This window comes from Euprymna scolopes, chromosome 27 (assembly GCF_053919585.1).
Source record: "Euprymna scolopes isolate OS-2025 chromosome 27, ASM5391958v1, whole genome shotgun sequence".
NCBI classification, from domain to species: Eukaryota; Metazoa; Mollusca; class Cephalopoda; order Sepiida; family Sepiolidae; genus Euprymna; species Euprymna scolopes.
This window is the reverse complement of record NC_136508.1, coordinates 68,565,745-68,579,546: the sequence shown is the minus strand read 5'-3', so window position 1 is coordinate 68,579,546 and position 13,802 is coordinate 68,565,745. Positions and strand designations below refer to the sequence as shown.

At 31.9% G+C, this 13,802-nt stretch overlaps 1 protein-coding gene across 5 annotated transcripts in view; it reads left to right on the top strand.

The window, feature by feature from the left end:
• Positions 1-13,802, top strand: part of LOC145248896 (protein Aster-B-like) — a 465,755-nt gene that overhangs the window by 427,950 nt on the left and 24,003 nt on the right. For all 5 annotated transcript variants that reach the window (XM_080110668.1, XM_080110669.1, XM_080110667.1 and 2 more), the window contains 2 exons: positions 3,809-4,001; positions 12,308-12,361. In XM_080110668.1, the coding sequence (XP_079966794.1) occupies positions 3,809-4,001; positions 12,308-12,361 (247 nt within the window). The remainder of the gene's footprint in view (positions 1-3,808; positions 4,002-12,307; positions 12,362-13,802) is intronic.

The following is a 13,802-nucleotide window of genomic DNA, read 5'->3' as shown; positions in this document are numbered from 1 at the left end:
GAGTGATTAATGGGATTTTGTAGGCTTTACAACATAAACCTTATAGGCTTGAATTGGGTTATCTCCCTTTGTTTTCTTTAGATTGTTTTCAAAACAGCGGACCAGATATCCCCTCTTCTGTTACTTATAAAATTTGATTTTCTTGTTTAAAAATAAAATTACTTGATCAATTTATGTGATTTTTTTTATATATGTTTGTTTTGTCATGACCAATTTTTTTTTATTTTTGTTTTTAGTATGGAGGAATATCTAAGTTTTGATTTTCCGGTTTTGCTTGTGCTTTTAATTGACGATTTCATCGTTTTCCTGCAGTGTTGTCTGTTGTGAATCCCTCTATATTTTAAAGCTTGTTTGAGGAGGAGGGGGGTGTAGAAGCTCAAAATTCCAATATCTGAGTTTCAGACTGTAGTGTGTATTTAATTTCTATATGTGTTTATTTTTTTCTGCAATGCTGTGCGGAGTGTAATTCATCTCATGTTTTCTATTGTGTCATGTAGTAGTTTATAGTGTTGTGCCATTAGTGAATGGGCTGAATTATCTCTTTGTTTGTGATTGCTGAATTTTAGGCAGAACTGAGTACCTGTCTCTCCAATATATCCACTCATTGCTATATATGTAGTAAATGTTTTAGATGACTGGCATGCGAGATTGGGGGTCGATTCTAATTTGGGAGTTTGGTAAAGTGATGGGAGAATCTATATATGCTTGCAAACCTAGCAACAGTTTATTACATGGTTGAAGAATTGTGGTTTGGTGTTAGGTGGGTAGGGGCACCTCAGGTGATTAACAATAAACTAATCTTTCTGAAAGAGAAGATAAAGCCTGGGAGGATGGATCTCGTAGAACTGCACAGGACCACCAACAATATAAGACAGTCAATAAGGAAGAGGTCAATTTTAAATGGCTTAGACTCTGTTGGCTTTGAACCAAGGGAAAAAAATTCCGACTGAAGTGATTTGGTATTAGGTTATGTGCTGATAGATTTGCTGTTTGCTTTTTGGGATCGATGGCTGGTGCAATGAACAAGAAGTTAATGTTGAAATCTGTTTTAAGTTGTTTAAAATCTTTAGTTAGTAAGTGGGAAGTTTGTGTTATAGTTGAAGAGTATTAGGAACCCGTTGTTTTTTTTTTTTAATTTGTTTTGTTTTGTGTTCTTTTGTCTTGGAATTCAGGATTTTCTTTCTGAGTTTGAATGTTTTCACTGTGGCTGTTTTAATAACTTTGAGAGGTGTTCAGAAATTAAGTGGATAGATCTATGTATTTCGAAGGTGTTAGAGCTGATGCATTTGAGGCCTAAGTAAGTAAATAATAGATTCATTGAGGTGGTTTGGCTGACTTAATTTCAGTACCTACATCACCAGTTCCATGACACTACAAAACTTTTGATTCTTCCTTGAATTCTCAATTCTTAAAGTCTTGACACTAAACTCTGTTTCTATTGCAAACATTCCAACAATGATTGACCTAATAACATTCATAATACATAAATTTTAGTTCTTTTGTAGAGTTAATACACATCAAACTTTTCTGCATTTTTTTCTCAGTTTTAATCACAAATTCTAATCACAGACAAAACAACGTCCGCTTGCTTATAACAATTCGATTATGACTTGAAGTGTATGATGCATTATAAATTTTCAAAGAATTATTTTTAGTATGAAAAATACTGCTTCCTGTATTTATAATATTGGTTCATATAATCGCATTCTGCTCAAATAATCAAACACATCTATTCCGTTCCTCGATGTGCATGTCCACAATAGCCACATCTATATACACCAAACCTAATTAGAGATATTTAAATTTTAATGGCAGCCATCCTAACAAGCTCAAGAATATTACAATAATCATTTAGCAATGGAATTTAATGTGTCAGTTGTTTTTTTTGTTTTTTTTTTTTTTCAAACACTTGGAAAAGAATTTGTAAATGATAAAAACAATTGTAACAGTAAAGAATGTGCTAATATATATATATATATATATATATATATATATATATATATATATATAAAAAACCCGAGTATATATATATATATATATATATATATATATATATATATACTCGGGGTTTTTTTATTCAAAAGTAATGGACTAATGAATTCAACGAGGTTGTTAGATAGTGCTCAATGAAAAGAGCTGATAATACTTGTTTGTTATATAAACATGCTCACATCCTGCTGCTACAAGTGGCTATTTGTAGCAGCGGGATGTGAGCATGTTTATATAACAATAAACAAGTATATATATATATATATATATATATATATATTAATGAAAACAAAGGGATGTAGTGTTCACCTGATATACGCAATGGTAAACTTCAAACTAATATAAATAAGTATTTATATATAGAAAATTTAATTCCAACCGAATTAAAAAAGCTCGATATGCGTAGTAGAGCTTATTATAAGAGAAAGAAAACTAAAACTGTAAACAAATTTGCTGATTTCTTTATGTCCTCTGATGAGAAGAATAACAAGAATAGCATTCTTTGAAACTCTGCAGAATAAGGACTTTGTAAATTGTTTTTTGGAGTAATCAGTCAAACAAATGTGGATTGTAAAGTTCAACTTGCAGTTTTTTAATTTTATTTCTCTTATATATATTGGTGTTGGGACAATTAATCGGAATCGGAAAAATCAAAAGATTTAGAGGTATCAGTATATTTTATAGGTTTCTTCACAGGGAGATTGTTTTTGGTCAATTTGAAAATAGATTTTTCTTCAGTTTTTTTTTTATTTTATTTTTTCTTGTTCATTTACACGTATTCATATAAATATAATAATCTATACTATTAATAAAATCCTAAATGTTTATTTATGTGTGTGTGTGTGTGTATATATATATATATACCAATAAAACTTTCAAACGGATGCACCAAATTGAAAAATTCTTTTTTTCCCTGAAAGGTGTGAGTCCCTAGATTGTCCTTATCTATATTAATATAACAAACAACGCCGAGTCGCACAAAAAGCCTGAAATAAGGGTTTTTGGACCATTTGGTTTTTGTCAAAAAAGTTACCTGCCCATGTCAACAGTATTTTGCATTGTCTGTATACAGTCACGGTAACATCTTTCAGCATACGGACAGGACTTGTGGCGCAATGGATAACGCATCTGACTACGGATCACAAGATTCCAGATTCAAATCCTCACAAGTTCGTAATAATTTTAACCATCTTATCCAACGTTTACTCATTATCCTTACCCTTTGTTAGGGTATTTTTGTTTTTTTTAGTGATTTTGTTTTATGCATATGGGAATTTCCCATACTCCAAGTTCACAGGGTAAACGTTGATGGTAAGACAATGTTGAGTGTACGACATGTTGAGCGTACTAGATTTTGTGTTTGACTTGGCGTTTTGTGTGCTGACGTGACGCAGCCGCTAGTTAATAATAAATTGCTTTTACTTTTTACATATTGTATTTTTCTTATTTCCTTGCTAGGTATGTTACAAATAGTCAACCTGGAATGTTATGTGATAGACACTTCCGCTAAAAATGGGCCTCCATGATCTATAGTATAAGCTATACGGAGGCTTTTGATTTTTTTTTAGATATCCATTTATAATGCATAAGCGCCAATTTATTTAGTTAATATTGCACAATAATGTAAATAGAATAGATTTAGCCGTATGTGTAAATCTTTTTATTTTAATATTCAATATTCAATAGGTCAATTTGAAAATGTTATTTTTGCTTGTTCATCTACACACGTATTCATACAAATATAATAATAAAATGCTTTTAGAGTTTGTACTAGACTTTAATATACACATTGTATTTTTTCTTCTTCTTTCCTTGCTAGGTATGTTACAAACAGAGTCAACCTGGAATGTTATATGTGATAGACACTTCCACTACAATGGCCTCCGTGCCCTATACGGAGGCTTTCTTTGTAGAACATCGATATTGTATCACGCGAGCATCCTACACCAAGTGCAGACTCAAAGTTACCAGTGAAGTCCGCTACAGAAAAACATTGTGGGGTCTTGTAAAAAGTAAAGACCATATTCTTTGCATGTTTTCTTACATTATTACATTGATGCTGCTTTTGAACTGAGTTTGGGGATTTAGATGAAGATTTCTGATCAGAAACGCATAGTTTACGTACATTTTACCTAAAGGGATCGTCTCTATTTTTCTTTTTTTTTTTTTTTGTTGAACTACTTTTAATGAAGTTTAAAGTCAAAATGATCCGCCAGAAGTCAAAAATTAAAAGTTTGTATTCATTATTATTTGCCTCTTTCAGCATTTTCTTACAGTTTAATCAGTAATGCCATTCTAACTGCTAGTGAGGGAAAAAATAACTGAGAAAAATGTCTAAATGCATAAATTACATTCAGCAATGTTAGTACTCCTATAGTGTTCCTTATTAACTCTTATCCTCAAACTGGTGCTACTAGGTCAGGGTGTATGAAGATACTGGATTCTTAACCTGAAATGCCCCGAATGTTGGTGTTATTGTATTTTTTTCCTTTCCTTTTGCAAAACTCAATCATGTTCTACAAAGTCAAAAACAACAATTTTCCTCTACAAAACAACCAAACCAAACACCTTGAATAAATATTTGAAGATATAAAAAAACTTGAAGCATAAAACCTTTTTTCCAAAATTACTAGATCCAGCATTAAATAATAAAAAGGGTTGATATGCTGTAAAACAAAACAAACTTATCCTCATGTGGTTCTTGGCCTTTATAAATGATGACCTAATAGTAAAAAGAAAAAATTATAAATAAAGAACATATATAGAGACTGTTTAAAAATGTCAGTGCCTCACTGAGAAGGAACCGAAGAAACTCAGCTGACTACAACATGGTCATCTTCAAGTCCAATTTGGATAAGTTCTTGCTATCCCATCCCCATAACTAGTCCAATTCCACCTAATTCCCATCAAAAGCGATCACTGTTGTCTCACTGACCATCTTACACTCATTAACCTTTATCCTCGAGTGGTTTCTGGGCCTTGATAATGGTAACTCCTTTGTTAAAAAAAAAAAAGTATGAAAGTTTTTATCAATATTTTTTTTTTTTAATATATGCCCCCTTATTATCCCGTCACTATGGTGTTTTATCCCTTGGCACCAAAATCAAGTCATGACCTTTTCCCTGTTAATCCAGTATCTGTGCATTTCTAGGAGGTCCATCCTCCCAGGCTTTCCCTTCTTTCCTTGAGAAGGAGTTTATTGCTAATTGCCTAAAATTCTAATGTCAATGGGGGTATCTTTTGCAGGGTCAGAGTGTCCTTCCTCTGCAGCGCTGACAATCTCATTTTCCTACCCTGGTGTCACATTTCTTGCAATGGAAGAGAAATGAATATTATACTCCCTTAACATCAATGATCTTCATCTCAAGTATTACAATCCCATTATGGAAGAGGGTAACATCTCTGTCCTCCAAAAACTCCTTCATAGAAGATAGGACTTCATCATTGTTTCCAAAATGGTGATCATATAAGTGGGATTTCAGTTTAAGAAACCGGCAGAAATCAGATGGAGTTAAATTTAGAGAGTATGATGGATGGTATAGCAATTGAAAGCTTGACTGCTTCATCTACTGCAACATAAACAATGTTAAGGGGTACGCTGTCTTGAAGTGAGAGCACACTTGTCCTCAGCTTCCCTTTGCATTTTTACTTTATTGCTTTCTGCATTCTGATGTCTCTGATTGTTCATTTGAAAGTTTATTTTCCAATGTTTCTATGTATTATGATACTACATATTCCCTGCTGTGATCCCGTTCCCTCTGGAGTATATGATCTGCTTGGATTAGATCTGCTGTCTACTCATCGGAATGTAAAAGTTGTTTCTGTTGCCTACAGATTATTTCATGGTTGTTGCCTCACGGCAATGCTTAAATACCACCCTGCGCTGTGAGTGAACAGACCAAACCTGCAATGATATGCATTCACATTAGATCCTATGTATAATCACACCAGTGTTTGCTCAAAGATGTAATGGTGATCGCTTTTCACATTGTGTTCTGCAGTCCTGATCATACTGCCTCAGAATTATTTTTTTTTTCTTAAAACTTCCAACGTAAATTTTATTAAAGTAAAAAGATCCAAGTTGCAAAAAATGTGTCATCTTTAGCTATCTGCCGAGATGGGCCGGTAACACCCGGAAATGGATACAAAACTCCCCTGACGAAGAAGGCTGCAACAGGTCGATGAGTTAAGTGATGAGTTAAGTGATACCTTCCAAAGATGAATGCTGTTAAACTGACAGTTCTCATGGAGTTCACTGTACATAATCATATGAATGGGGATGAAGGAGAGGTCAAAATGTAGACGTTAATTTCGTCTCTGAGAGACATTATGAGTATTCTTGAAAGTCAAAGTTCACAGAGCAGAACAGTGTGCGAAGAATATAATATTTTGCCCAACATAAGGGCATTGTTGTTTGCAAATGATAATAACATTTCACCCCACATTAGGGCATTATGCATCTCAATGAGACAACAGGTTTGAGGCTACAAGCCACAAGTGAGTTTTTGTAAGTCCATTCCAACCTGTTGTCTCTTTGAAAACTAGCGGTCTGAAAAGATAAATTTGGCAGTTAGTAAGAACAAGAATTCTGATAGGTTCAAACAAAATCGTGGGCGGTCAAACCGACCAATGAGAAGCCTGCTTATTTCTGCAGAAATACACAATTCAAACAGCATAAATAAAAAATACATAGGAGTCATTTATCAAGGTCCAGAGGCCACTCAAGGATAAGGATAAAGAGTGTACAGTAGTTAATGGGACAATATCATAGTAATCGTTAGTAGCGTAAATTTGGTAAATTGGATTACTTAAGGGGAACGGCTCATCAAGAACTTGTTTACATTGGACTTGAAGACAGCCATATTGTAGCTAGCTGGAAAGCAGGCAAATGGAAGACAGTCCCACAGGTGTGCAGTTTTAAGAAAGAAGCTTTGTTCATGGAATCTACGTTTAGGTTTAGGCACAGATAAAGAGGGAAATTATTGATAGTGTTCTCAGCTAGACGAGTGTTTCTCGTGGAAGTTTGGCGAAGGGGCAAATCTTAGATTGGAGCTCAGACAATCACTTGCCATGAAAATAACAATAAAGCAGAGACAGACTCGCAACGTATCTTCTCTGAGACAAAGGTTGCAGGGAAGAGAAAAGGGCATTGTGTGAATGAACATGTATCATTGTCACATTTTTGGAATTCTGTATCATCTATAATTATCATAATATTCCTAAGCTTAGGAGCCTCTAACGGTTTTATGACTATGGCTTAAAAGAAAAAAATAGATTAAGCCATCAGAATGTTATAAACTATCACCTTTTCAACTGTATTATTTTGATTCCTCTGACTACTGCTCTCATTTTGAACATTATTTTCATAACGTTTTGATCAATATAACCTCCAACCTGCTTCAGGTGTATCTTTTTAAACTCTAGTGTCTTTCTGGAATCTGCACAAAATTTCGAACAGAACTCTTTATTTAATCCATGAGAGTAACATGCTCTTGTTCCATCAGCCATGACTGGGTAAAAATCCTAAGTAATTTGCAATTGTATTCTCAGTGTCACCCATACTGAAGATTGAACCTTTAACCCTCAGAAAAGTGTAACATACAACTGAATTTCATCAAGTACTTTATCCGCTATGCCATGTGTCCTTGTAGATGATAATAATAATAATAATAATAATAATATGAATAATCAATCCTCATCTCAAACACTCAAGACGCTGCCTGCGTGAACTTCTTTAGCGGTAGAGAACTAGAATATTTCCACCATTTGCTTTGAATCTTTGATTGAGCCTCGAAGTGGTGACTTCTGTTTTCATCTTAAGTTGCTGATCTGCAGTGGAAATTCTTAAGGTTGTCAGTAAATTCATATAGATTCGTGTCATGAACAGATTCTTTGAAAAGATGATTAAAAATTGTGTATAGGCAACAGTGATTTTTTTTTTTTTTTTTAGATTGATATGACGAATATTTTGGAGTTAAAATCAGTTTAGTATTACATATGAAACCTGAAGAAAAAAACTTTTTAAATGAGTAATATATTAAATATGTTAAGAAGATCAACAAATTGTTAAGATCGCGGCAATTTTTTTTTTTTTTTTTTTTTTTTTTTTTTTTTTAAGATTGACATGATGAGCATTTTCGAGTTAAAATCAGTTTAGTATTACGTATGAAATTTGAAGAAAAGCATATTTTAAATGAGTAAATATGTTAATATGATCAACAAATTTTCAAGATAGCGGCAATTTTTTTTTCTTTTTTTGTTATTGCTCATGACACAGAATGGTCTAAAAACGTTTTTCCCAATTTAACTCCAAAACATTCATGTCATTATCTTTACAGAATTATTATCGCCTGTACACAATTTTTTAATAACTTTTTTGAAGAATCTAGATATGTTTGCTGGGTTATTCTAAAAGCAATTTGCATACGTCCAGAAAATGTCAACCATTTTTTGCATGTTCTTTGGAATCAACATTCTTGTGACCTATCTTGCAGATAATGATAATGGAATAATTGTGTACAGTGCTCTGGAGGTGCACTGCAACTCATCAACTGTGCATGTATAGTACATAGGATAATGTACACTTGCCAAGCTAATAAACAGCATACGAGTCAGAATGTTTGTTATGTACTTGGTTACTTTTTTATGCTTTTGTTTGTGTGAGTAACATTACTAAATAAGTGATTATTTAGTCCTTGGGGTTGGATATAAACAAAGAATACCACAAAGTAAAAAAAAATAACTAAGACCTAACATAGCCCGTTTTGAACCACTTGATTAATGAGAAAGCTGAAATTGTCGAAATAATTCATCCCTCAAACTTTGTTAATGTTTTGTTTAATATTTTACTAAAATTGTAATCATTAATATTTTTGCTATTTTTATTTATTTTTTTTTTTAGTTAATTTGTTCAAAACATAGTGTTTTATAAGTAAAAAAAAAGAAATATCTAATTTTGAACTATTTCTTGTCTATAAATTTCCGATGCGAGAAGAGATACTCATGGAAATAAGTTGCATATTTAAAATCTAATTCTTTTGTGTTTCTTAATTTTTGAGATAAGGATTAATAATTGTATTATTTGGGTTATTTGGATTATTGTTCTCATCTTGGAGTGATATTTTCACATTTCAGTTGATGTAACCTCCAACCCTCTTCAGATGTTTCCTGTCAAACTCAGAATCTTTTTGTCTAGCTTGGGAATCCATTCCATTTGTAATTCCATATGGATTCCCTAGTCTGTCAGAGCGGTTCCCAAGTTCAACAAGATACAACTGAAGAAGGTCAGAAGTTACATCAACAGAAATGTTGCTGAATAATGCTAAAAACTAATGGTAATCTGAATAACTCAAATAATACTAATCATTTTGTATTCTCCCTTCTCATGAAACTGATAATTTTGAGTGCTACTTAGTAGTTAAGAGAAACATCTAAATGGTTGTAGCAGTGGTAACATTAATAGGATTAGGAATAAACAGTTTAGGCTGAGCTATAAAACAGCACGTTACTCTGCTACAGTTTTTATTGAGTTCAAATCTCATTCAAAACTTGCGTTTGTCTGAACCATAGCAATCCTTATAACAGGCCGGGCAATAATGCAACTGGAGTCTTTCTGAATTTGTTTTAAACATAATTTATGTAGCATTTATAAACAGAAGATTCCCCTGTGAGATTAGTTTGATGCTATGTTTTACAAACCAAACAAGAAAAACCATAATCAACTTATTAGTCTTGGGTATGATCATAAGACATCCAGTAGTGAAGCTCCATTTGAGGGCTGTCAGGAATGTGTAGTTGCTCCATAGTTACCATTGCTCCCAGGTCCACTTTGGCCCAGAGTGGTAATACCTGTTAGGACGGCTGGTGCTATCAGATCGAGCTGTCTGGAGATACTAACTTCCTGACCAAAAATGCACCCAAGATTAATGCTTTTGTTTTTTCCTTTTTAAAACTCGTTCATGTTCTGCAAAATCAAAACCCAATTTTTTTTGTACAAAACAGTCAAACCAAACACCATGAATAAAAATTTGAAGATATAAAGAACTTAATTAATAAAAACTTTTCCCAAATTACTGGATTTGGCATTAAATAATGCCAGAAAGAGTTGATAGCCATAAAACAAATAACCAACCAACCAACAATGAGCTAATTGATAAATTTGATAATTATTAACAAATTCCTATAAATGAAGTGACAAATAAATTTGAATAAATAAAAACAGATGTGTATTTTGGTGAGTGATTTTTATTTCAATGTGGATTTTTTTTTCTTGGAGAATTTGTACGTACTCATGGTTAGAATCCTTTAAGAATAAAATTTTTTAGGGGCATCGACAGTGGAATATTAGCAGCTAAAAAGATCTCTGCTGACTGATTGCAAAACTTGCCTCCAGTCAGAGACTCTAAATGCTAGATCTCTTGGCCTGTTATAGGGATTGTTATGTTCCAAATTCAGTTTGAATAGGAAATTAGCAAAATATGAGATACTCTGATAAAATCACAATACCAAAATGCTGGCTTCAAAAATGGTAGGTCATATGAGTTTTTTTGTTTGTTTTTTTTTGTTTTTTTTGGTGTTTGATGAAAAAAAAATTTTTTTTTAATGAAAATCAGTCCAGATAAGGTATGAAACCACTTAATGTAAGGAGCTAAATAAAAAGGTATACTACTTCAAGTGTGGGATGAAAAAATTCTGACCCAGAACACAGCAGAGTTTCCTTCCTGTGGAACGCAATAGCACACTATCCTTTAGTGTTTAAGGTCTTTCTATGAAGGTTTGTCAAGACAACCTGGCATGAAAATGCTTCCTCTTAAAAATAAACCTCAATCAAATATTCAAAATAAGATAATATTCAAAGCCCAAATAAGATCCCTTGGTATAGTTAACCTACACTAGCTTATACGAGATAACCTTCTCTAAGTGATGTTGTCTATAGTAACATACTTAGGCTGGGTAATCCACCAGACTAGATGAATTCTTGTCCCGGAATCTAGTAAGACTAAGAAGAAAATTAATATTACTAACTTCTTCACTAACTTAATGTTTGAGATCTAAAAGAGAACATTAATAAGATATTCAAATATCTATGTGTCTCATATAGAGATGAAGTGTTAGCCACAAGAAGGTAGCCCCTTGATCTTTGAAAACCTCAACTAAATATAAAATGAAAAAAAAAAGGAAAAAAAATGTTTAAAATTATGTTTTTAACATTAATGAAAATATACCTGCTATATATTTTGAAACAAAAATGTAATGAAATAATTTTTATTTTAAAAGAATTGTTTTATCTACTACAAAAACCTAAATAAAAAAAGGAATTTTTCAAATTAATTTGAATTTCATTTTAGTTGAAAATATGTAATTAAATCTTTGCATATATAGTGTGCCTGAGAAATTACATGTCATCCTTGTTTTAAATCCATTTTCATTGATTTTAAATAAAGCTTTTGTTAGGGGAAGGGGTACTTGTGGTGTAATTCTAATTGATATAATCCTATCTTGTCCATTGGACATATCTAAAATCACTTCTGCTTTACGCTTCAAGTCAACGTAATCTGCCTCCTCACCCTCCTCCATCAATCTTGAATGATGAGCAATTTTTGTAACAGATCTGTCATTGCATACAATCAATATTTGGTCCAAGTCCAGAGTTCAACCTAATTGAAAAAACAAAAATACAGAAAAATCTTTATTATGTACATACTTGTCACTGAAAAAAATGCCATATTCCAAAAATCACATAAATTGGTCAAGTAGTTGGGGTTTTTTTTTTGGGGGGGGGGGGTTTAACTAAGAAAATCAAATTTTATGAAAAAGCAAGATGTTGCATTTTGATCTGCTATATTTAATAAATGAAGGGAGTGACAACTCAATTCGAACTAGTGAGATCAAACTCGGCTTTTTATTGGATAAGATGTACTATTAAAATCACTAAAAATCATTTAAAAAAAACTGATTTTCTTTATATAAAAAAAAATTACTTGATCAATTGATGTGATTTTTGGAATATGAAGTTTTTGTTTCATGACAGCTAACATACATCATAAAAACTTTTTGTGTTTTTTTAGGTTGAACTCTGGACTTGCACCAAATATTTCCCCTTTTTTCAGTTTAATAACCCAAGTTTAACATATTAATCAAAACTGCATGCTTGATATGCTGAGTTCTATCCATTCTAAATCTACACATTCAACTCTACATTCAGATATCATCTTATGCAAGTTAAATCTTTATCTCAACTCTGCCCTCATTTCCCTCCCTCGCCTGAAAAAGTGTTCATCATAAACTTTGTATTTTAATATTTTTTTTTAAATTTCAGATATAATTGAGAAAAATGCGGCTCATGGATGTTCTGAATATTTTCAAGCATTAGGTAATGTCTTTCTTCTTTGTTATTTTTCTTTTTTTTTTTTTTTTTTTTTTTTTTAAATGCATCCATGCATCTCTGTAAGGAGCGTTGTCTGTCAATCTTCCTGCCGTGTTTTTATTTGTTTTATGTATTTTTTCATGCGTGCTCTGTTCCTTTAAAGTGGTCATTAGCCTGTTGGCTGAAGAAATTACATTATTTTTCCCTTATTCGAAACCAAAGCTGGCATAAAGCTATTCACTTTAATTTTGTATACTGTCTAGTAGTGATAAGACGATTCCAATATCTTTCTTGATTCCAATACAATTACCACTAAGTTCCAGATTCTGATTCTTTATAAATTTTTACATATAGAATTGTTTTGTTTTTTTTTAGTTTAGGAGGAGGGGGGGCACAGCAAAAAAAAAAAAAAAAAAAAAAACTAATATGAACCTGTGTTTTGTAAAGATAAAAATACACTTGTGGAAGTAATATATACATTTTAGTTTTCACCATTTATCATTTCATTAATACAAGTTTTAAACAAATAAATAAATGCATTAAAAAGAATCGCTTTTGACATCGAACAAAAGGCACAATTTTTTCTGATGCCCCAAAAACGTTTCAATTTTTTTTTTCGATTCTGATTAATCATCCCAACACTAGTATTACACCTGTAATTGAGCCAATTTCTTCTAAACACTATATATATATATATATATATATATATATATAATATATGGATCAAGTAAAGAATACCATAACAGAAGACAAAGATTGTCGAACATTTCAAGTGGCACCGGTCATTCGACCTTGACATTGCTGTTGGTTGTTTGTAAATACGTCAAATAGCAAAGATGTTCGAATGTTCGTGAGCAAGATTTTTTAAAATATATTTACAAAACTTTTTACGATTTAAAAGAAAAAATATATATTTACAAATCATTTTCTTTAATATTAAATATTTACAAAACTTTTAAGGATTAAAAAAAAAACTTTTCTATTTACGCAAAACTTTTTAATGTAAGTAATAAAACGAACGCATTCAAACAAAATATATTTAAATAAATGGGTGTATTTCTCAGTGCGTTTTTTTTTTTTTATATATATATATTTACAGAACTTTTTAATAAAACTATTATTAATAATAAATAAATAAATGGTAAATTTTTACGACGTGCCACAGCATATTATAAACACTCCAACCTCCCTATGTTAAGAACGGCGTTCGGAATAAACACCCCCAACCTCAAAAGCCGTTCTTAACATGGGGTGGTTGGGGGTGTTTATACTATGCTGGGGCAGCTCGTAAAATAATATCAAATAAATAAATAAGCCAACGTTATAACTGAGAATTTCGGATGATGTCAATTAAAAAATACATAATTTAAAAAAAATTTAAATAAAATTATTATAACCAAACTTTTTAATGGCAGAAACAAATATAAAATAACTGACTTGTTCGGAT